The sequence below is a fragment of the Amblyraja radiata genome, chromosome 20, assembly GCF_010909765.2.
Source record: "Amblyraja radiata isolate CabotCenter1 chromosome 20, sAmbRad1.1.pri, whole genome shotgun sequence".
In the NCBI taxonomy this organism is placed as follows: domain Eukaryota; kingdom Metazoa; phylum Chordata; class Chondrichthyes; order Rajiformes; family Rajidae; genus Amblyraja; species Amblyraja radiata.
In genome coordinates, this window is record NC_045975.1 from 5,715,073 (window position 1) to 5,740,563 (window position 25,491).

Sequence of the window (25,491 nt, forward strand, 5' to 3'; positions counted from 1 at the left end):
GTAAAACGCCCTGAGTTTGTAGTAAACTGCCGGCGTACGGGGTGATCGCTGGTTGACCTGCACTCGGTAGAAAGGGCGGAACGGTGGCGCAGCGGTAGAGGTGCTCCCTTGCAGCGACAGAGACTCTTGTTCGATCCTGACGACGGGTGCTGCCTGTGCGGAGGGAGTTTGTACCTTCTCCCCGTGACCACGTGGGTTTTCTCCGGGTGCTCTGGTTTCCTCCCACACTCCAAAGATGTCCAGGTTTGTACGTTAGTTGGCTTTGGTAACATTGTAAATTGTCCATAGTGTGTGTGTGTGTGTAGGATCATGTTAGCGTATGGCGTGATCTCTGGTCAGCATGAACTCAGTCGACCAAAGGGCCTGTCTCCACGCTGTATCTCCAAACCAAGCTATGTTTTACAAGCCCTGTACGCTGGTAGAGGCAGATTGTTGCGCAGTGTAAGCTCGTATCAGCTGGGGAGGAGGTGACAGTTGTGAGTCTGTGGATTGTTCTTGCGTAAAAAGGGATGCGAGCAGATTCTTTGCATATTTTTAAGGCAGAAGTAAATTGATTAGCAATCAAGTGATAGAATAAATCCCTGTTTCAATAGGAAGGTCAAGTTGAGGGTATGTAAAATCATCTGTAATCTTAAATTGTAATTACTAATGGGAACAAGAGGCCAAGTGAGTTAACCCTTTTCCTCATTCATATTTGTATGAAAATCTGAAAAATGTGTTTCCCCTCCCCACCCCCCCACCCACCCATCTGTGTGGGCTTCAGACCTAAATTAAAACAATCTTATTTAATTTTAGTAACAAAATATGACAGAAATTGTGTTTTGGACGCGAGGAAATAAAGATTATAACTTCAATATATTAATAATTACATTTTTAGTTGTGGTAGCAAATAAGAGGAATAGGTTAAAGTTGGGACGGGGGGGAGATTTAATAGGAACTTGAGGGGAAAATGTTCACACAAAGGGTGGTAGATATGTGGAACGAGCTGCCGGAGGAGGAAGTTGAGGCTGGTACCATCACAATGTTTAAAGAATCATTTAGACATGTACATGGATAGGACAGGCTTAGGGGGAGATATGGGCCAAATGCAGGCGGGTGGGATTAGTGTAGATGGGCACGTTGGTCATCATGGGCAAGTTGGGCCGAATGGCCTGTTTCCGTGCTGTGAGACTCTTTGACTAAATAATTCCGTTGCTGCGTTGACTTTAATTTAAATTGTTGTCCAGTTTGCAGGGTGAAGGAAACGGTTAAATTTTAGGTTTTTTTGTGCAAATTATTCAGTCTCAGAAGGAAAGCGTTATCTAAAGTGATTGTGACTGAACTTATGCTTGTGTAAACAGACCAGTGGGGGATATCTAATCAAATGGATTGTCGGGAAGGAAACGACAAGTCAGCAAAACTGTAGCGAGAGACTCGTCTGCAAATATTTAACATGGGGGAACTGAGCTGCACAGTTGCGTGACATGCAGCGGTGGAGTTGCATGCAGGAAGTAATGCAAGCTCTAGACAAAAGGAATGCACTTGTTGATATTGTGGGGGAAGGAACTGCAGATGCTAGTTTAAACCGAAGGTACACAACAAAATGTTTAGGAAGGAACTGCAGATGCTGGAAAATCGAAGGTAGACAAAAGTGCTGGAGAAACTCAGCGGGTGAGGCAGCATCTATGGAGCGAAGGAAATAGGCAACGTTTCGAGCTGAAACCCTTCCTCAGACCCAAAATATATACAACAAAATGCTGTGTCTGAGCAACTCAGCGGGTCAGACAGCATCTCTGGAGAATATGAATAGGGGCGTTTCAGGTCGAGGCCCTTCTCATTCTATTTGGGACGACAGATGGCACAATGGGCTAAGTGTTCGGCTGGCAACCGGAAGGTAGCTGGTTCGAATCCCGCTTAGAGTGCATACTGTCGTTGTGTCCTTGGGCAAGACACTTCACCCACCTTTGCCTGTGTGTGTCCTTGGGCAAGACACTTCACCCACCTTTGCCTGTGTGTGTGGATGTAATTATGTGAAGCACTTTGGGGTCAATGCAAGTTGACTAAAAATGTGCTATATAAATAAAGAAATTTAATTTAATTTATTTAATTCAGGTTATTTATTTATATTAGAATTTTTCCAATATCCCAAATGATTTGATACGAGGTGATAGAACTTTATTGATCCCAGGAGGGATATTGATCGAAACCAATGGAAATGTGGAGTTGTTTCTGTAGCAAGGAAACGGGACATTAAATTTTGTTTTAGTTCTTAGTTTAGAGATACTGCACGGAAACAGGCCCTTTGGCCCACTGAGTCCGCGCCGGCCAGCATCACTGCACACCAGCGCTATTCTACACACACTGGGGACAATTTTACAATTATACCAAGCTAATTAACCTGCAAACCTGTACGTCTTTGGAGTGTGGGAGGAAACCGGAGCTCCTGGAGAAAACACACGCAGGTCACAGGGAGAACGTACAAACTCCGTACAGACAGCGCCTGTAGTCAGGATCGAACCCGGGTCTCTGACGCTGTGAGGCAGCAACTCTACCGCTGCACCACCGCGCCGCCCATTTCTTGACTATCATAAAGTCTGATTAAAGATAGTCCAAGGGTCTCCAATGAGGTAGATGGTAGGTTGGGACTTTGATTAAAGTATTAACTTGAGGCAGTAACTTTGCTCTGTGAATAATTCTATGGTATTATAGTCACAGTCAAACAGCACAGAAACAGGCCCTTCGGCCCAACTTGCCCATGCCAACCACGATGTCAATTACATTAGTCCCACCTGCCTGCGTTTGGCCCATAGCCCTCTAAATCTTTCTACCCATGTAAATGCTATTATGGTACCTGCCTCAAATAATTCCTCCATAACACCATAACTCGAATGTGATAGACACGGGTTGCTGAAGCTCTTTATAGCGGTCTAACATTTAAACCAGCACCTGCAGTTCCTTCCTACACAAAATGCTAGCGTAACTCAGCGGGTCAGTCAGCATCTCTGGAGAAAAACAATAGGTGACCTTTCGGGTCGACACCCATCTTCGGACAGAGAGTCGGAGGAGAGGGAAATTAGAGGTACGCGAAGGTTCGGAACAAATCGGAGCCCGCACCGACGTCTTGGGAAAGGTTGAGCCCACAATGGTCCATTGTTGGCTGTGCGGAAGATGAATATGAACAGTAAAACTAGCAGGATAGCGAGGGTGGGAGAGGGGTGGAGAGTGAGATGGAACGCAAGGGTTACTTGAAAATTAGAGAAATCAATATTCACAAAGTCAGGTTATAATCTGCTGAATTTGCTCCTGGAATGAGGACCTTCGTAACTCTGTCTATGCCAGAAACGTGGCAACTCTTTGTGAACTTGGTGCATTGTATGCAAAAATAAAGACTTTCACTGTACCTAGGTACGTGACAATAACGTATCATTGTGGTATTGCTGGGAGCTGCTTAACACCAGGTTCCTCAGAGGTTAACATCAGTGGAATTTGAAGTACAAAAAAACCCGCCTGTTATTTAAAGTATTTGATTTAAAAGAAACACAGAAAGCAAACAAACACTGTTTGGTTTGATCAAAGATTACCTGCAACTGGCTACATTCCTTCTCGCATATTCCGCTCAATAAAATGAACTTGTCGCTTTCCCCCCAGCTAGAAACGTAGATAGAAACATAGAAAATAGGTGCAGGAGGAGGCCATTCGGCCCTACGAGCCAGCACCGCCATTCATTGTGATCATGGCTGATCGTCCCCAATCAATAACCCGTGCCTGCCTTCTCCCCATATCCCTTGATTCCCCTAGAGCTCTATCTAACTCTCTCTTAAATCCATCCAGTGATTTGACCTCCACTGCCCTCTGTGGCAGGGAATTCCACAAATTCACAATTCTGGGTGAAAATGTTTTTCTCACCTCAGTCTTAAATGGCCTTTCCTTTATTCTAAGACTGTGTTCTCTGGTTCTGGACTCGCCCAACATTTTTCCTGCATCTAGCTTGTCCAGTCCTTTTATAATTTTATATGTTTCTATAAGATAACCCCTCATCCTTCTAAACTCCAGTGAATACAAGCCTAGTCTTTTCAATCTTTCACCAATATGAAGTCCCGTCATCCCAGGGAGCAATCTTGTGAACCTACGCTGCACTGCCTCAATCACAAGGATGTCCTTCCTCAAATTAGGAGACCAAAACTGTATGCCGTACTCCAGATGTGGTCTTACCAGAGCCCTATACAACTGCAGAAGAACCTATACTGAAATCCTCTTGTTATGAAGGCCAACTAGCTAACTATGGTTTATTCTACATTTTGCTTGAACTTCGTCTCCTTTGATCTTTAGTTTTCACACCTTACACTTTCATATCTCTCGTTTCCCTCTCCCCTGACTTTCAGGCTGAAGAAGGGTCTCGACCTGAAACATCATCCATTCCTTCTATCCAGAGATGCTGCCTGACATGCCGAGGTCCTCCAGCATCTTGTGTCTATCTTCGATGCAAACCACCGTCTGCAGTTCCTTCCTGTATTTCAGATGCAATCAGGCGCTCATTTATTTTGCCATCGATGAAGCTGGCAAACAAAGTCAGAGGAGGCAGCAGCGAGAATGGGTAGAGAATCGGGTTCACAGGGTGATCACAAAGGCTTTCGGCACATTAGCCTTCTTCAGTCAGAGTATTGAATATAGAATGTGTATGACGGAACTGCAGATGCTGGTTTACAACAAAGATAGACACAAAATGCTGGAGTCACTCAGCGGGACGGGCAGCATCTCTGGAGAGAAGGAATGTGTGATGTTTCAAGTTGAGACCCTTCTTCAGACTCCATCTTCAGTCTGAAGAAGCGCCTCGACCCGAAATGTCACCCATTCGTTCTCTACAGAGATGCTGCCTGTCCCGCTGAGTTACTCCAGTATTCTATTGAATATAGAAGTTGGGAGCTAAGGTTGCTTTTGTACAAGGCATTGGTGAGGCCACGTTTAGAGTATTATGTTCGAATTTGTTAACCCTGAACTGCCTGACATATTATGGTCTGAGCAGAGAAAGAGAGATGTTCTTGAACTTTGCATTTTGCACTAAATTTTTTGATTTAGTAAAACAAATGCACATTTACTTTGATTAAATTCCGGTATAACAATGATTTTTAATCCACCACAAGTGTTGCTAAGATTTATGGTTATCATCTCTGTGGATATCAAGCATTACTTTTGGAGCTATTTGGAAGAATATTAATTTTGGGATCTTGGTTGGAGAATTTCCATAGATTCTTTTGAAGCCTAATTTTGAATTTGTTTCTTTATGTTAATCTGAAGGTTGCAATGATTTGTTGAATTTATGCTATATCCACTTTGGTCTTTCACTTTTTTTACAGTATCGCACCATAAATCATCGCGTGGATTCCCAATCCCTAAAGCTTTATCGATGGTACTATTCAAAGGCGTGTCAGCGGTAAGTCTTATACTATAAGTGGCAGGAATAGAATTAAGGTCATCAGGTCTATTCTGCCTTTCAATCATGGCTGATTCTATCTCTCCCACCTAACCCCATTCTCCTGCCTTCTTCCAATACATAACCTATGCCATCCATACTAATCAAGAATCTATCTATCTCTGCCCTAAACATATCTACTGACTTTGCATCCACAGCCTTCTGTGGCAAAGAATTCCACAGATTCACCATCCTCTGACTGAAGAAATGTTTCTTCATCTCCTTCCTAAAAGAACGTCCTTTAATTCTGAGGCTATGACCTCTAATCCTAGATTCTCCCACTAGTGGAAACATCCTCTCCTCATCCACTCTATCCAAGCCTTTCACTATTCTGTACGTTTCAATGAGGTCCCCCTCATTCTTCTAAACTCCAGCGAGTACAGGCCCAGAGCCGACAAACGCTCATCATGGGTTAACCCACTCATTCCTGGGATCATTCTTGTAAACCTCCTCTGGACCCTCTGCAGAGCCAGCACATCCTTCCTCTGATACAGTGCCCAAAATTACTCACAATATTCCAAATGCGGCCTGACCAGCACCTTATAGAGCCCCAGCATTACATCCCTGTTTTTGTATTCAAGCCCTCTTGAAATAAATGCTAGCATTGAGTTTGCTTTCTTTACGACTGATTCAACTTGCAGATTAACTTTTTGGGAATTCTACACCAGCACTCCCAAGTCCCCTTGCACCTCCGATTCTGGATTCTCTCCCCATTTAGAAAACATAAGGCTCCTTCAGCTCTCTTCACAATTCTTTGTAAAAATAAAAAAATTAAATTGGCTGTTTTGTTGTTTACGCTGGTTGAGCTGCAGGCTCACAGCACCAGAGACCCAGGTTTGATCCTGACCTCGGGTGCTATCTGTGTGGAGTTTGCACGTTCTCCCTGTGACCGCTTGGATTTCTTCCGGTTTCCTTCCACAACTGAAATGCGTGCGAGTTTGTCGATTAATTGGCCTCTAAGTTTTTCCTGCCGGATAGGAAGTGGATGCGAAAGCGGGATAACGTGGAACTAGTGTGATCGATGGTCGGTGTGTTCTCGGTGGGATGTAGGGCCTGTTTCCATGCTGTGTCTCGAAACTAAATTAATATTTGTCCCACGGAACCTGATTTAACTTGGTTTATTATTGTCACATGTACTGACAGACAGTGACAAGCTTTAGTTGCGTGCTATCCAGTCAGTAAAAAGAATGTACATGATTACAATCAAGCCATGATCACATTGAATGGCGGTGCTGGCTCGAAGGGCCGAATGGCCTACCCCTGCACCTATTGTCTATTGTAAAGTCCAATTAAAGATAGTCCGAGGGTCTTCAATGAGACATGGTAGCTTAAGACCACTCTCTAGTTGGTGATAGGATGGTTCAGTTGCCTGGTAGCTGCTGGAAAGAGACTGATCATTCGGTTCCTTGATGGAGCTTGGCTCACATGGTTTGAATTGGGTAAATATTCTGCTATTGAATGTTTTCTGCAGATTGGGATAATATGCTTGATGTTGCAGGCTCGGGGATGATATGTCGTTGGATGTGGGTGAAATAATTACAGAATGCCCTGCGTTTGTTTTGGCTATAAGCAGCTCGAGCTTGTGTCTGCATTTTTAATTCTGCACCATGGGAGACTGCTGTTATCTGTTCTGTGGCTGCTGTTTGTTGGAAGTTATGACTGAGCAGAGGTTGAGCTTGAATTTTTCATTCAGCGCATTAAACTGAAGTGTTGAATTGAAAAATGCAGCGTGGAAACTGGCCCTTCGGCCCACCGAGTCCATGCCTACCAGGGCGGTGGAGTTACTGCCTTGCAGCACCGGAGATCTGGGTGTGGGCGCTGTCTGTACGTCGTTTGTACGTTCTCCCCGTGACCGCGTGGGTTTTCTCCGAGATCTTCGGTTTCCTCCCACACTCCAAAGACGTACAGGTATGTAGGTAAATTGGCTTGGTAAATGTAAAAAAAAAAGTCCTTGGTGTGTGTGTAGGATAGTGTTAATATGTGGTGAGTACTGGTCAACGCGGACTCGGTAGGCTAAAGGGCCTGTTTCTGCGCTGGATCTCGAAACTAAAAAAAAAACGACCATCGATAACTCGTTCGCACTAGTCCTTGGTTTTCTCACTTTCACATCCTCTCCCTACAATGAACGGGAGACAATTACCTTACAAACCCGTACGTCTTTCTGATGTGGGAGGAAACCAGAGCACCCGGAGGAAATGGACACAGAACATGCAAACTCCACACAGAGAGCACCCATGGTCAGGATCGAACCCGGGTCTCTGCCATTATGAGGCAGAAGTTCTACCAGCGGCGCCACTTTGCTGCCGTATTTGAACATGTTTTCTTGTCTGGATATTGACACGATTGTTGGGATTAGCTACTGTTATATATTTTGTTTTAAGAGTGATTATTGACCGCATTAAGGAATATTTTGACGAAGATCTTGAGTAAAATGGCCGGAGACTGATTTCCTACTTTGTTTTTTTCTGACTAACTTCATCCACTTGCATCCCTCCCCTCTGGCTTTACATAGAAACATAGAAAATAGGTGCAGGAGTAGGCCATTCGGCCCTTCCAGCCTGCACCGCCATTCAATATGATCATGGCTGATCATCCAACTCAGTATCCTGTACCTGCCTTCTCTCCATACTCCCTGGTCCCTTTAGCCACAAGGGCCACATCTAACTCCTTCTTAAATATAGCCAATGAACTGGCCTCAACTACTTTCTGTGGCAGAGAATTCCACAGATTCACCACTCTGCGTGAATTTTTTTTTTCTCATCTCGGTCCTAAAATATACTTATCCTTAAACTGTGACCCCTTGTTCTGGACTTCACCAACATCGGGAACAATGTTAGTCCTTAAACTACAAAATTCCCCCTTATCCTTAAACTGTGACCCCTTGTTCTGGACTTCACCAACATCGGGAACAATTTCACTCTTCTCCTTATCTGACACCTTTTTGTCTCCCTTTCATCACTATTCTTTGCCACTTATTCCCCCCTCATCAAATGAAACCCATCTCATCTCTATCCACCTATCACTTGCCGGGCTACATCCTATCCCACCCTTCTTGTCCAGCTTTCTGCCCACCACTGCCATCAATCTGGAATTCCCTGTCCTAAATGCCGAAGAACTTTCAATGCCAGGATTGGACTCGTAAGCCACCTGAGAGTCCATAAACACAACAGAACACAGACCATCATGCTCGACCTCGAGGGGTTAGCCACGACCATCAATCTGACGAAGGGTCCTGACCTGAAACCTTGCCTGTCCATCCTCCTCCGTAGGTGTTGCCTGACCCGCTCAGTTCCTCCAGCACTTTGTATTTTGCTCCAGGTTCCACCATCTGCAGTTCCTCGTGTTTCCATTTTTCTTCTCTTCTCTTCCAGGTTTCTGAGCACCATTATCTTTGTGATTTTGATCTTGGCCTTTTTTGAGAAGCCTTCGTCTTTGAGTCTTACCTCTGATCTCCGATACCGCCATGTAATTTGGGAGCCTTCCTGTGGACTAATGGAAGGGATTGAAGCTTTGTGCCTTCTCTTATTTATGGTCGATGTAATAATAAAGGTAAGGTGTTGACTCCAACAGGCAAGCGGGATTAATTGTCATAAGCACTGAGATGGGGCAATGAACAACTTCAAGATTAAAGAGAGTTTATTGTCATGTGTCCCAGATAGGACAATGAAATTCTTGCTTTGCTTCAGCACAATAGAATATAGTAGGCATAAATAAATACAGAACAGATCCAGAACAGGTTCTGTGTGCCTGTGTGCGCATGTGCGTGTGTGTGCGCGCGTGTGCGTGTGCGTGTGTGTGTGCGTGTGCGTGTGTGTGCGCGCGTATGCGTGTGTGTGTGTGTATATACACACACGCACGCACACGCACACGCACACGCACACACACACACACACACACACACACATATACATAAATAAACAGATAAAGTGCAATGATCAGAGTTTTGTTTGAGTTGAGTTTAATAGCCTGATGGCTGTGGGGAAGCAGCTATTCCTGAACCTGGATGTTGCAGATTTCAGGCTCCTGTACCTTCTACCTGAAGGCAGCGGGAAGATGAGTGAGTGGGCAGGATGGTGTGGAGCCTTTTTGAACCAGCGACTGCGATAGATCCCCTCAATGGTACTTGCAGCAGCATTACAGTTTGTCCCAATAGATAACTTAATAAAACATACAGAAAAAAGTTCAATAACTAAAAATACATTAGCCACTTAATAATCTTTGTCCAAGTTTATTAAATTCTGAAGTATGCTTTGGGAATATTCAACCTGAGGAAAAGAGCATGGTTGCAGTATTTATCTTACTCTGCAATTCTTTTTACATTTTTATTTTAAACGCTAGAGGCAGGAAACATGTTCCCGATGTTGGGGGAGTCCAGAACCAGGGGCCACAGTTTAAGAATAAGGGGTGGGCCATTTTGAACGGAGATGAGGAAAAACCTTTTCACACAGAGGGTTGTGAATCTGTGGAATTCTCTGCCTCGGAAGGCAGTGGAGGCCAATTCTCTGGATGCTTTCAAGAGAGAGTTAGATAGAGCTCTTAAAGATAGTGGAGTCAGGGGTTATGGGGAGAAGTCAGGAGAATGGGATTGAGAGGGGGAGAAAGATCAGCTACGATTGAATGGCAGAGTAGACTTGAAGGGCTGAATGGCCCAATTCTGCTACTATCACATGAACTATGAACTTGTCAGTTCAGAAACGGCGATGATTGCAGGTTCATTCACAACTGCTCCGATAATGTAGCAGTCTACGCCATCCCACCGCCACCATCAGTCTGCCCGAAACGACAGAGTTACTCCAGCATTTTGCAACAGAGATGCTGCCCGACCCATTGAGTTACTCCAGCATTTTGTGTCTATCTTTGGCAAAAACCAGCATCTGCAGCTCCTTCCCACCGCATTTGTAGTTCCATGTTATTCCAGACAAAATCAAATAAGCTTAGACTCGCTGACCTAACTGTGCTTGTCTTGCTGTTGCAAAGGTGTTTTCAATAAGCGGGTTCGGTATTCCCACTGCGCATGCCTAGGTCATAGGTCACGCGCGATAAAGGCTCTCGGCCATCGCGCTGGCTGTAAGCCTGGGTCAGTCCAGGGCTGTAGGTTAAGGTTTGGATGTTTAGGTTTTCGGAGTCATTCGCAACTGTCACTGTATGTCATGTTGTTACTTGTGGGCGGAGCACCAAGGCAGATTCCTTGTATGTGAATACTTGGCCAATAAACTTACTGCTTACTTACATAACCCGGCGGGACAGGCAGAGTTGGGCTGGAGTTAGCGCTTCTTCTCCGCGCTGGCTATGGGCCTGGGGCACCGCTCCCGTCTGACTCCTGTTGTCTCCTGCTGCCCCGATCCGTGGGGGGTGGGGGCATTCGGGAGGGGACGGGGATGGTCCAGTGGCGGTTCGGCGGCGCTGGAGACCCGGGTTCGATCCTGGCTGCGGAAGAGGCGCAGGTCTGTGTGCGTGCGGCGGCACGGTTGCCGAGAGTGTTTATCGCGAGTGACCTTTGACCAATCCCATGATTCCTTGCGTTTTTTCGGAATACCGAACTCACTTATTGTTCTTTAAGAAGGAACTGCAGATGCTGGAAAATGGAAGGTACACAAAAATGCTGGAGAAACTCAGCGGGTGCAGCAGCATCTATGGAGCGAAGGAAATAGGCAACGTTTCGGCCCGAAACCCTTCCGGGTTTCGGCCCGAAACGTTGCCTATTTCCTTCAGGGTTTCGGCCCGAAACGTTGCCTATTTCCTTCGCTCCATAGATGCTGCTGCACCCGCTGAGTTTCTCCAGCATTTTTGTGTACCTTCACTTATTGTTCTGCTCTCTGGACTGCCTTCCTCTCTGGTAAGGCTCTTTCCTCGTGAATGTTTCTCCTCTGTTAAAGCGCGTCTTGACTTTGGGATTTTGTTTTGAACGCATTTCTGTTTTAATGCAGAGTTATCTAATTGGATGGGAAGAATTTCGGAAGACAAAATGGCTGATTGCCTACACTCTTGTGCTGGCTGTCTCCACGATTGATTGGATGGTGTCCATGGGCCTGTTTTGTGAGGAGGTAAGATGCGACTTTACAAGTAGATTGGACACAGTCGGGTTAACAAGGTGAGCTGCAGTGAAGGCTGGTGTTGGTTGATCCCAGCGCTGTAAATGATGATCCTATAACCTCAAACTATTCTCAACTTTAGACAATAGGTGCAGGAGTAGGCCATTCGGCCCTTCGAGCCAGTACCGCCATTCAATGTGATCATGGCTGATCATCCTCAATCAGTACCCCGTTCCTGCCTTCTCCCCATATCCCCTGACTCCGCTATCTTTAAGAGCTCTATCTAACTCTCTCTTGAAAGCATCCAGAGAACCCTCTTATGTATCGCAATAGGCTCATAACATGCTGTAATATTTGAGTTCCATTTTGTTCTTCACATCACTGATCATTAAATACTGTGACTGAACTCAGGGCAGCAAGAATGCACAGCAGTAGAGTTGCTGCGTGACAGCGCCAGAGACCCGGGTTCGATCCTGACTACGGGTGCTGGCTGCACGGAGTTTGTACGTTCTCCCCGTGACTGCTTGGGTTTTGCCCGGGTGCTCCAGTTTCCTCCCACAATCCAAAGTTCCCAATCAATCACAATAATACTTTATTAGTCAAGGTAGACAAAAGTGCTGGAGAAACTCGGCAGGTGAGGCTGCATCTATGGAGCGAAGGAAATGGGCAACGTTTCAGGCCAAAACCCTTCTTCAGACTGATGCAAGGTGGGGGAGTGGGGGGGGGGGAAATTGCTCCTCCAATTTCCCGTGGTGCTCACTCTGGCCATGGAGGAGGCCCAGGACCGAAAGGTCGGATTCGGAATGGGAGGGGGAGTTGAAGTGCTGAGACACAGGGAGATCACGTTGGTTAATGCGGACTGAGTGGTGCAGTTCCTTCTTGAAAACTTTATGAGCCAAGTATGGTTTGCAACATACGAGGAATTTCATTTGCCAAGTCGGTCATACAAACAAAAGCAATGGAACACACAAAATAAATTTTAACATAAACATCCACCACAGTGACTCCTCCACATTCCTCACTGTGATGGAAAGCAATTTAAAAGTTCAGGTTTGCAGGTTGATAGGCTTTGGTAAAAATAGTGAATTGTCCCTAGTGTGTAGGATAGTGCTCTGGTGGCTGAAGGGCCTGTTTCTGTGCTGTACCTCTAAACTAATCTAACCACTTGGCCACATTGGCAGCAAACCCGACCCTTCATTGTTTAGTTTAGTTTAGTTTATTGTCACGTGTACCGAGGTACAGTGAAAAGCTTTTGTAGCGTGCTAACCAGTCAGCGGAAAGACTACATGATTGCAATGAGGGCGTCTACAGTGTACAGGTGCAGGACAAAGGGAATAACGTGGTTAAAGTAAGAAATGCTGCCGTTGGAGTCGAGGTTAAAAAGAGTGGAGTGATTGTAATGAGTGATTTCCGATCCATGTCTGGGACCAGCACGCTGAGATTCGCCTGGCTCGGGCGTGGGGTTGCCAACTTTCTCACTCCTAAATAAGGGACAAATTCCCGATGACAATTCGTTGACCGACTCAGCCGTGGCTGGGTGAATGATGAGTTGGCCCCGGGTGCTGGACTGCACACAAAGCCCAGCCGGCGGGCCAGCTGAGGAGTTTTGGCCCAGGCCGCGCGCAAAGTCCGGTGCCCCATCCAACGCATGAACCGATGAACGACCATGAGAAGGAAGGGGTGGTGGTGTCGCCGGGCTGCCGACCGACGTGGCCACGGGCGAGGCAATGCTGCTGCTGCACTCCATGGGCTGCACTACGTCGGGACGGGTGAGGCGGGGCCGGACGCGGCGCTCCAACCCGACAGTCTCCCCCCCCCCCCCGACCCGAGTAGTAGCAGTCAAAGACAAGGGCGGTCCCGTACGGGACAAACCAATTTAGCCCAATACACGGGATGTCCCGGCTAATACAGGACAGTTGGCAACCCTACTTGGATGCCATCTTTGTCATCATTGTGTGGGTAGAATTTTTCATATTATCGGCATATTCAAGCTCGGCTAAGTTCATGAGGTGTGCCTTCCGCGTCCCACATTGTACTGCTGATGAATCTGTACCTTTTATATTTCTCCCCACTAGAGGGTCAGGGTGAGAAGAATTCTGCGACCTTTCTTCCTCCTCCAGAACTCGTCTCTAATGAAGAAAACATTGAAATGCCTCAGACAGACATTGCCTCAAATTGCCAGGTAAAACCTGTCAAACTACTTGAAACTTGCATGTCTTCCAAGGTGAATTTAATCCCGCATGCTGATAGCATACTTGAAACTTTATCTATAGTAGATGTGCTTATCTGGCTGTGGGCCTCCGCTCCATCTGGCTGTTCTTTGATCTGTCGTATAGTTAACCCAATGCATCCAAATCAGACTCTACTTTTAGCTCAGTTTATTATTGTAATGTATTACATAGATACATAGACAATAGGTGCAGGAGTAGGCCATTCAGCCCTTCGAGCCAGCACCGCCATTCGATGTGATCAGGGCTGATCATCCCCAACCAGTACCCCGTTCCTGCCTTCTCCCCATACCCCTTGATTCTGCTAGCCCTAAGAGCTCTATCCAACTCTCTATTGAATGCATCCAGTGAATCGACCTCCACTGCCTTCTGAGGCAGAGAATTCCACAAATTCACAACTCTCTGTGTGAATTTTTTTTTTCCTCATCTCAGTTCTAAATGGCCTACCCCTTATTCTTAAACTGTGGCCCCTTGTTCTGGGCTCCCCCAACATCAGGAACATGTTTCCTGCATCTAGCGTGTCCAATCCCTTAATAATTTTATATGTTTCTATAAGATCCCCTCACATCCTTCCAGTGTACAAGCCCAGTCACTCCATTCTTTCATCATATGACAGACCCGCTATCCCAGGAATTAACCTGGTGAACCTATGCTGCACTCCCTCAATAGCAAGAATGTCCTTCCTCAAATTATTTTTAAGTGACATGCTTTTCTTGTTGTGTGCTATCCAGGCACCAAAAAGACAACACATGATTAGAACCAAGCTGTCCACAGATGCATGATAAAGGGAATAATGTTTAGTTCTTAGTGCAGTTTAGTTTATTGTCACGTGTACCGAGGTACAATGAAAAGCTTTTGTTGCTTGCTAACCAGTCAACGGGAAAGACAATACGTGATTACCAGCATGTGTGGGCAAGTTGGGCCGAGGGGCCTGTTTCACCACAGTATCACTCTGTGACAAACGAGCCATTTACAGTGTATGGATACATGATAAGGGAATAACGTTTAGTGCAAGGCAAAGCCCGACCAAGTGCAAGATAAAGTCAGATTTAAAGATAATCTGAGGGTCTCCAATGAGGTAGATTGTAGGTCAGAACCTGTCTCCATTTGGTGAGAGGATGGTTCAGTTGCTTGATAACAGCTGTGAAGAAACTGTCCCTGAATCTGGAGATGTTCATTTTTTACATTTCTGTACCTCAGTTCAGCAATTCAGTGCAGCGTTCTTATAACTGGTCCTACGAACGCATGGTTAAACGTTTTTAGCTGGCTGGTTCTCGAGTTTTAAAACCTCACAGGATGTATTGGAACTATAAATGCACCTGATTTGTTTGCATTTATTTGGTAGCTGAAGGGTTTTTCCCTACACAACAATATTGTTCTCCTGTAAGTAAGTTAGTCAAAAATGTACAATTAAGCTCCTTGGCATCTTAAGGCCCTGTCCCACTTTCCAGAGTTACTCACGAATTCTCCCGAGTTTTCCCCTTGATACAAACTCGGAGAATGTCCGTAGATATTTCGTAGCGGCTCGTAATGCCAGCCATAGGTACTCGGGGCATCAGGTAAGACGGGACGTTTTTTCAGCATGTTGAAAAATGTCCACGTGTATAAAAAAAAATATCCCCGAATACCTACGGCTGGCTATTACCGTAAATCTCCGAGTTTGAATCAAGGTGAAACTCAGGGGAATTCGTGAGTAACTCGGGGAAAGTGGGACAGTGGTATTAATGGAAAATGATTCCAGTATATAGAAGACTATATGAAAGCCCCTTGGGCAGGTTCATTGGTCGGATGGTTTAGAGGGATATGGGCCAAACGTGGGCAAATGGGACGCGTAAATAGGGCTTCTTGGTCACCATGGATGGTGAGGACCTGTTCCCAGGCTATACGACTCTCTGGCCCTATCTGCTTCTCCGAAACGTCCTGTCATAGGTGGTGGTGGAGACTCTTATGGTGGCAGCATTTGAGATGCCTCTAGATCGGAAGAATGTAGAAACAAGAACAGCAGATACTGGTTAATGCCATCTGAAGAAGACCCAAAACATCACCTATCCATGTTCTCCACAGATGCTGCCTGACCCGCTGAGTTACTCCAGCACTCTGTGCTCTTTTAGATCAGGAGTCCAGTCAAGACAAGAGTGTTTTGTTGTCATATGTCCCAGACAGAGCAATGAAATCCTTACTTGCAATATAATAAACAAGGAAATAAAAAGTTACGCAGACCCACGCAAGTCTGTGGTTCAGACCACATGGGTATGGAGTGATATAGATCATATGCAGGCAGATGAGATTAATTAATCTTGGCATTGATATAGATGTTGTGTGCTGTCGGGGTTGTGCCTGTGATATAAGTTCCTATGTTTTATAGGGAGAGGAGGCAGGGTAAAACTACAACTGCAAGTTAATTTTGTGTTGTACTTCTCCAGTGTGATGCTGCTTCTGGCCTTGCACGTGCTGCTGTTCACTATGATCGCCATGCTACTGTTCGCCCGAGCCCAGGTGAAGTACATTCCACCACTACCCGTCATGTTGATAGAGTGTGACAGTAAGATGGGTTGCCCTTTGAATATCCTCCGCTTCAATGAGATGAGCATTTTCAGCGAAGGAAAGAACTGCAGATGCTGGTTTAAACCGAAGATGGACACAAAAAGCTGGAGTGACTCAGCGGGACAGGCAGCATCTCTGGAGAGGGGGAATGGGTGAGATTTCGGGTCGAGACCCTTCTTCAGACTGGTTAGGGATAAGGGAAACTCTCCCCGAACCAGTCTGAAGAAGGGTCTGGACCCGCAACGTCACCCAATCCTTCTCTCCAGAGATGCTGCCTGCCCCGCTGAGTCGCTCCAGCTTTTTGTGCCTATCGAAGCAGTTTCAGTTCTCGTTTTGCAAAAAATGACACATTATATTCCTGCCACTCTTTCTGCGTTTCGTGACTCAATGGTGATAGTGCTCTACGGCTGACAATTAATCTACAAATGGGTTGGGATTGGGGGAAGGGGAAGGGGCAGAGGTGGAAGCCTGAAGTCCAAAAAACATTATCAACTTGTGTTTCTTCATTTTTATCTAAATACTTCAATTAGTTCCTCTAATTATTTGCAAAGTGTTCCTTGCCTCTTTGACCTTTGCTTTATTATTTTTTTAAAGTTTTTAGTTCGGAGACATAGAAACATCGACATAGAAAATAGGTGCAGGAGTAGGCCATTCGGCCCTTCGAGCCTGCACCGCCATTCAATATGATCATGGCTGATCATCCAACTCGGTATCCTGTACCTGCCTTCTCTCCTGATCCCTTTAGCCACAAGGGCCACATCTAACTCCCTCTTAACTATAGCCAATGAACTGGCCTCAACTACCTTCTGTGGCAGAGAATTCCAGAGATTCACCACTCTCTGTGTGAAAAATGTTTTTCTCATCTCGGTCCTAAAAGATTTCCCCCTTATCCTTAAACTGTGACCCCTTGTTCTGGACTTCCCCAACATCGGGAACAATCTTCCTGCATCTAGCCTGTCCAACCCCTTAAGGATTTTGTAAGTTTCTATAAGATCCCTGAATGTTCAGCTCCCCGCCTTGGTCACCCTGGAGCCATGTCTCCGTGATCCCAACTATATCATAGACTAAACTTGATCGCTGCTCGGTGCAGGCTCGGTGAGCTCAAGGGCCTGCCGCGGCGGTAGGCCCGTGGGCTCACCGAGCCTGCACCGTGCAGCGATCTCCGCACACTTAGACTATCCTACACACTACAGCACCTCTTATTTCGCTTTGGGTATATTTACACCCCAGCGGTATGAACATTGACTTCTCCAATTTCAGGTAGTCCCTGCTTTCTCCCTCCTTCCCCTCCCCTTCCCAGCTCTCCCACAGCCCACTGTTTCCGTCTCTCCCTCTCTTCTTCCTGCCCCCCCGCCCCCACATCAGTCTGAAAGCCAGCACCTTCATTCAGTGTAATCGTGGCTGATCATCCCCAATCAGTACCCCGTTCCTGCCTTCTCCCCTATTCACTGACTCCACTATCTTTAAGAGCCCTATCTAGCTCTCTCTTGAAAGTATCCAGAGAACTGGCCTCCGCCGCCCTCTGAGGCAGAGAATTCCACAGACTCACAACTCTCTGGGTGAAAAAGTGTTTCCTCGTCTCCGTTCTAAATGGCTCACTCCTTATTCTTAAACTGTGCCCCCCTGGCCACAGGTACATCCAATATTTTCACGTTGCCTCGTTTATTCTGGGATGCAAATTAACAGACTGAGCTATTAATTTCCATGTATTTTCGATTGTGCATGTCCCTGTGTGATACCTTGTGCGATTAAGCTATTTATCCTGTATGTCTGTTTGATAATTATGCGAATTAATTGTGACTAAACTCAAAGCCGTAACGGTTAAGAATAACAGCTTTCTTTTCCTTGTGAAACCTTCTCCAGAATTCGAAGGAGAATAAAGAATGGAAGGCCTATTTTCAGAATTTGCCGTCGTCTTTGACCTCGTTATTGGTTCTACTGACAACAGCCAACAATCCTGATGGTAGGTTTGGATTAGATGTGGTTTGGAAAGAACTGCAGATGCTGTATTAAATCGACGTTAGATGCAACATGTTGGAGTAACTCGCTTGGGTAGTTCACACCCCAGCGGTATGAACATTGACTTCTCTAACTTGAGATAGCCCTTGCTTTCCCTCTCTCTCCATCCCCTCCCTCTTCCCAGTTCTTCCACCAGTCTTATGCCCCTGTCCCACTTAGGAAACCTGAATGGAAACCTCGGGAGACTTTGCGTCCCACCCAAGGTTTCCGAGCGGTTCCCGGAGGTTGCAGGTGGTTGCCGGAGGTTGCAGGTAGTGGAAGCAGGTAGGAAAACTGACAAAAACCTCCGGGAACCGCACGGGAACCTTGGGTGGGGCGCAAAGTCTCCAGAGGTTTCCGTTCAGGTTTCCTAAGTGGGACGGGGGCATTATTGTCTCCGACTACATTTTATCTTTGTCCCGCCCCCTCTCCTGACATCAGTCTGAAGAAGGGTCTCGACCCGAAACGTCGCCCATTCCTTCTCTCCAGAGATGCTGCCTGTCCCGCTGAGTTACTCCAGCATTTTGTGTCTACCATTGGTAGGTTTGGATTGTTCACTCTTGAGGCCAAATATTATTTGCAGTCTCATCATGATTGTAATTATTTCAATGGGAAATATTTGGTGTATTGTCTAAAGTTTAGCTTACAGGTCCTTGCATGGCAATGGTCCTTTCATCTGATCTGTTCCTAACCGAACAGTTTGCAAGTCGGAAATATTACTTTTTGAAAAGTTCAAAAATGTCATTTTTGAAAAGCCATTGGTGGCGGAGATGCCTGTAAAGGCCAGCATTTACATCCCATCGATCTCCTACCTGCTCTTTTGGACATGCTGGAGGCAGGAAACCTGTTCCCGATGTTGGGGGAATCCAGAACCAGGGGCCACAGTTTAAGAATAAGGGGTTGGCCATTTAGAATGGCGATGAGGAAACACGTTTTCACCCAGAGGGTTGTGAATCTGCGGAATTCTCTGCCTCAGAAGGCAGTGGAAGCCATTTCTCTGGATGCTTTCAAGAGCGAGTTAGAGAGAGCACTTAATGATAACGGAGTCGGGGGGAAATGGGAGAAGGTGGGAACGGGGTACTGATTGTGGATGATCAGCCATGATCACAGTGAATGGCAGTACTGGCTCGAAGGGCCGAATTGCCTCCTCCTGCACCTATTGTCTGTAATATGTAGGGGCTGTTCATAAATCAAGAGCTTGGAGCCTGTATTTGAAGAACTCGTAGTGAAGAACCGTAGAGCATAGGAAGGTTTAAGGTTAGAGTTGAAAGATTTAATAGGAAGCAGAGGAGCAACTTTTTCACTGAGGGTGGTGGGTATATGGAGCGAGCTGCCTGAGGAGGTAGTTGAGGCAGGTGTTGCAACAGTATTTAAAAGGCACTTGGACAGGTGCATGGATAGGAAAGGTTAAGAAGGATTTGGGGGAAGACAGGACCAGCTCAGATGGAGCATCTTGGTTGACACAGAAAGTTGAGCTGAAGAACCAGTTTCGTTGCTGTGACTCTAGCATTTAAGCTCTATAAACCAAAATAATGATCTTGGTTCTATTGCTCCAATCCAGAACAATAAACGGTATTTTTGATTAATTAGCAACCTGAATAAGGTTATAAATATGGTATTAGTAATGTCTTCCAAACCCTATGAAGTTGTTCCATGCAGCGTAAGATGTTGACTGATCTATATTTAAATTGTCTTTATTGCCGTCCTTTGCTAAATGTGGTTAATAAATCAGTCTGACTTTTTTACAATTCAATAGATGACCTAATCTACTAATTGGAAGTATTGTTGTTACTTCCCTGATCATTGTTCACTGTAACTTGGGATATTTTTATTATCCACCTTTTTGTCCATAGCTATAATTGGATTCTGCTTTGAGTTGTGTCAAAGCTGAGTGATTAATTTCTAACAGGACGTTGAATGCATGGATGGTTTGTAACTGGGTAGATGGGAGGGTTATTCTTGCCCTGTGTTCTCGTCATGTGTGCACATCATGGGGAGTGTACCAATGTGCAGGGATGTTTGCTAGTTCGATCCTACACACTTGGGGCAATTCACAGAAGCCATTTAACCTACGTTTAACCACGCACGTCTTTGGATTAGACAATAGGAGCAGGAGTAGACTATTCAGCCCTTCGAGCCAGCACCACCATTCAATGTGATCATGGCCGATCATCCACAATCGGTACCCCGTTCCTGCCTTCTCCCCACATCCCCCTGACTCCGCTATCTTTAAGAGCTCCATCTAACTCTCTTTTGAAAGCATCCAGAGAACTGGCCTCCACCGCCTTCTGAGGCAGAGAATTCCACAGACTCGCAATTCTCTGTGTGAAAAAGTATTTCCTCATCTCCGTTCTAAATGTCTGACCCCTTACTCGAACTGTGGCCCCTGGTTCTGGACTCCCCCAACATCGGGAACCCCCAACATCGGGAACATGTTTCCTGCCTCTAACGTGTCCAAACCCTTAAGCTTATATCCCAATGACGTGCAGGGTTGTAGGTTAATTGGCCTCTAGTAAATTGCCCCTATTGTGCAGGGAGTGGATGAGAAAGTGGGATGACGTACAACGAGTGTGAACGGGTGATCGATGGACAACGTGGATTCTGTGATTCCGTGCTCTACCTCTGAACACAGTGTCTCCGTTTCGTGCCAGAACACTCAATTGGCTTAAGAACCGTAAGCTCTCGAATTTGGCTTTGATTTTATTCTGCAAAGATGCATTTAGTGTTAGCAAATTGCCCCATCACTTCCTTCCAAACTATGTGTTAGTTATACTGAATGATGCAACACTTTCCTTCCTTCTAGTGATGATTCCAGCCTATTCAAAAAACCGAGGCTATGCACTTTTCTTCATTACCTTCAGTATTATTGGTAAGTCTTGTGCTTTGACCTACAATTTACAATTTAAATGTTATATCTTGCACTATAATGTTAGACTGCAAGAAGTTATGGATGTAGCCCAGACCATCACACAAACCAGCCTCCCTTCCATTGACTCCATCTACATTTTACGCTGCCTCGGCAAGTGCCAGCAGCATAAAGGATGAGTCGCACCCCGGTTACTCCCTCTTCCATCAGGCAAGAGGTACATAGGTGTGAAAACACACACCTCCACATTCAGGGACCTGGTCATCTCGCTGCCATTGTGATATCTAGTGGACCACTCAATGATAAATTCTGGACATTGCCATAGACTTTAGACTTACAGCACCAAAACAGGCCCTTCAGGCCATGTCAACCAGCGATCACTCATACACTATCCCACGCACTTGGGACAATTTACAATTTGTTTTCCCAAAGCCAATTAACCCACAAACCTGTACCCCTTTGGAGTGTGGGAGGAAACCGGAGCACCCGGAGAAAACCCACAGGGTCACGGGGAGGCCCATAAGCTCGTAAGATCATAAGGAATAGGAGGAGAATGAGGCCATTTTGGCCCATCATGTCTACTCCACCATTCAATCATGGCTGATCTATCTCTCCCTCCTAGCCCCATTCTCCTGCCTTCTCCCCATAACGTCTGAAACCTTTTGATCTTGTGAAGTGGCTACAGACATCACCCGTAGTCGGGATCGAACCCAGGTCACTGGCGCTATGAGTTAGCAACATTACCGGCATGCCTCCCACCAGCCATGGGATCTGTTCATTGTGAATGTTGGTGACGCAGATTTAAACGGTAAGTCTGGCAACTTCCAGTAACTTAATCGGGAGATGAACGAAAATTGAGTTGCTGCTTTTTGTCTCCTCAGGAACCTACTTGTTAATGAATTTACTGACGGCTATTATTTATAACCAATTTCGCGGATATTTACTCGTAAGTATTCCTTTTGGGCAGTGATTGCTTTTCACGAACAATTAAAGCTTTCAGGCGGATTCCCAAGGGCAAGTTTGATTAGTGTTTCTGTAATGAGGCACCGCTACATAAATCTCGTGACAACCATTTAGCTCCGCTGTTTATGAATACAGGACTGGGCTCTGGCCTTCGTAGTTCTTCATATCATCTTTCCCCTGGGAGTTGTGGACGGCGTTGAAAAGAGATTGTTTCAGTTTTATTTCCCTTTTTTTTGGAGCAAATTTGAAGAAGGGTTTCGGCCCGAAACGTTGCCTATTTCCTTCGCTCCATAGATGCTGCCTCACCCGCTGAGTTTCTCCAGCATTTTTGTCTACCTTATCATTTACTTTGATTGTTCATTGATTTTTTTCCCCCCCAGGGATTATACGGATTACAATTAATAGACAAAGTACTTGTGCTATAACACCAGGATAAGTGCTCAACTAATAAGCAAGCCCAAAGCCCAAGTATTATCTAACTAACTAAACATACCAAGTTACAATAAATAGCTCTCAGCAAAAAAATGAGAAAATATGATTTGGTTTATTCAGTTTTTTTTTCCATCAAATATTTAGGTATGTGTTCACGAGACAAAGGAGCAGAATTAGGCCATTCGGCCCATCGGGTCTACTCCGCCATTTGATCATGGCTGATCTATTTTTCCCCTTCAACTCCATTTTCCTGCCTTTTCCCCCATAGCCTTTGACACCCTTATTAATCAAGAACCCCCCAATCTCCACTTAAAAAAAATACCCAATAACATGGCCTCTCCTGCCGTCTAAGGCAATGAATTCCACAGATTTGTCACCCTCTGACTAAGGAAATTCCTCCTCATCTTCTTTCTAAAGTAGGTGCTATATTCTGAGGCTGTGTACTCTGGTTCTAGACTCTCCCACCACTGGAAACATCCTCTCCACGTTCAATCTATCTAAGCCTTTTATTGATCGGTAGATTTCAATGAGATCCTCCCTCTTTCTTCAGAACTCTAGCGAGTACAGGCCCAGAGCCATCAAACGCTCCTCGTACGTTAACCCAATCATCCCCCTACTTTATAACGCTCAATATTCCCTCTGCTTTATACACAGCAACTGTTTTGTCTGTTATTTTATCAATGGTACAAATTGGGTAAAGTTACCCTGAAACATATTGTCAGCACATGTCCCAAATGCTGGTCGCAAGAAGAACTTCAATGCATCTTGGCTCATTTAAAGATGGGAGGGAGAGGGGGGAGGGGGAGGGGGAGGGGTATAGCTGAGATTTTTGTCATCTTTACTATGGTGGCTTTATAATGGGCGACACGGTGGGCAGCGCCAGAGACCTGGGTTTGATCCTGACTACGGGTGCTGTCTGTACGTAGTTTGTACTTTCTCCCCGTGACCATGTGGGTTTTCTTTGGTTTCCTCCCACACTCCAAAGACGTACAAGTTTGTAGGTTAATTGGCTTGGTAAAAATGAAAATTGTTCCTTGTGTGCGGAGGGCAGTGTTGGTGTGCGGGGATCACTGGTCTTGGTTGGCTGAAAGGCCTGTTTCTGCGCTGTATCTCTAAACTAAACTACTCGTATCTGGTGATGAGTCTGTGTCAAGAGTATTGGATCCTTCAGGAAAGAAATGTAACTTGAGTTCCTGAGGAGTAACTCAATCAGTCAGGACTAGAGGGCCCGAGCTGTAGGAAGAGATTGAACAGGCAAGGACTTTATTCCTTGGAGCGCAGGAGGATGAGGGGTGATCTTATGTAGGTGCACAAGATCACGAGAGGAATAGATGGGGTAAATGCATCGTTTTTTTGCCCAGAGCAAGAGAAGCAGAGGATATGGGTTTAAGGTTTGCGGGGTGGGGGGGGAGGGGGGGGGGGGGGGGTGGGGGGGGGGGGAAGGGGGGAAGATTCAAGAGCATGTTGGGTATATGGAACAAGCTGCAGGAGGTGGAAGTTGAGGCGGATGCGATCATAATGTTTAAGGGACATTTGGACAGTTACATGGATGGGATGGGTTTAGTGGGACATGGGCCAAACGCAGGCAGATTTGGCAAGTTGGTCGACATGGCCAAGTTGGGCCGAAGGGAGTGTCTCAATGCTGTACGACTCTATTCTGGAATTCTGGTCCAGTGAAAGCAGAGATATTTTTCCATTAAGCTCGCTGTAGATACATATGCAATCTATCTCAGTGACACGAATGCTATAGAGACACAGCAGGGAAATTGGGCGCTGGTCCACTGAGTGCATGTTGTCCATCAACCATTCATTAATATTTTGATGGAAGATTTGAAAATTCTTCCTCTGGTATTTTGGAAGACTCTGGATTTCGGAATCGAGAACCAGAGGACATGGGTAGAAGGCGAGGGGGGGGGGGGGAAAGATTTAATAGGAACTTGAGGGATAACTTTTTCATACAAATGGTGGTGGGTGTATGGAAGGAAGTACTTGAGGCAGGTATTACCACAAGGTTTAAGAAACATTTAGACAGGTATGTGGAATGGACAGGTTCGGAGGGATACGGGCCAAACGCAAGCAGGTGGAACGAGTTTAGATGGGACACGTTGGGGTCGAAGGGCCTATTTCCAAACTGTATGACTGCAATATGTTCATACATTTTATTTTGCCTTTCTGCAGAGTTCCGTTCAGACGTCTATTGTCCGCCGGTGCTTGGGTATTCGTGGTGCCTTTGAGGTGCTTTGTTGTGGTCACGCGACCAAAGCTGGAAGAAGGGGTTCTTTGTAAGTGACTCCATTTCTAAACCTTGCCAGAGATTATGACTTCATGTGCCATGGAGTTGAAATATTGCATTGTCAAACCACCATGTGGGTGGCGCGGCGGTATAGTTGCTGCCTGGCAGTGCTTGCAGCGCCAGAGACCCTTGTTCGATCCCGGGGCTGTCTGTGCGGAGTTTGTACGTTCTCTCCGTGACCGCGAGGGCTTTTTCTGAGATCTCTGGTTTCCTCCCACATTCCAAAGAAGTACAGGTTTGTGGGTTTATTGGCTCGGGTTTGTATACTTGATAGAAGTATAAATTGTCCCTAGTATGTGTAGGATAGTGTTAATGTTTAGGGTTCGCTGGTCAGCGTGGACTCGATGGGCCGAAGGGCCTTTCCAACGCTGTATCTCTAAAACTAAAAACAAAAAAAACTTGAATTTGCTTTCTAAATAGTATTCTCTTATGCATTAATTCATGACGTAACAATTGACCAGTACCAATAATGTCCTTCCTCAAATTAGGAGACCAAACTTGCACACAATACTCCAGGTGTCTCACCAGGGCCCTGTACAACTGCAGAAGTACCTCCTTGCTCCTATACTCAAACCCTCTCGCAATAAAGGCCACAATGCCATTAGCTTTCTTCACTGCCTGCTGTACCTGCATGCTTACTTTCATTGACTGATGTACAAGGACACCCAGGTCTTGTTGCACCTCCC

General features: G+C 45.8%; 1 protein-coding gene across 1 annotated transcript in view; it reads left to right on the forward strand.

The window, feature by feature from the left end:
• Positions 1-25,491, forward strand: part of tpcn2 (two pore segment channel 2) — a 51,092-nt gene that overhangs the window by 4,484 nt on the left and 21,117 nt on the right. The window contains exons 3-11 of the mRNA XM_033038702.1: positions 5,334-5,410; positions 8,821-8,998; positions 11,377-11,493; positions 13,557-13,663; positions 16,133-16,205; positions 18,117-18,216; positions 21,055-21,120; positions 21,999-22,063; positions 24,691-24,794. Of these exons, the coding sequence (XP_032894593.1) occupies positions 5,334-5,410; positions 8,821-8,998; positions 11,377-11,493; positions 13,557-13,663; positions 16,133-16,205; positions 18,117-18,216; positions 21,055-21,120; positions 21,999-22,063; positions 24,691-24,794 (887 nt within the window). The remainder of the gene's footprint in view (positions 1-5,333; positions 5,411-8,820; positions 8,999-11,376; positions 11,494-13,556; positions 13,664-16,132; positions 16,206-18,116; positions 18,217-21,054; positions 21,121-21,998; positions 22,064-24,690; positions 24,795-25,491) is intronic.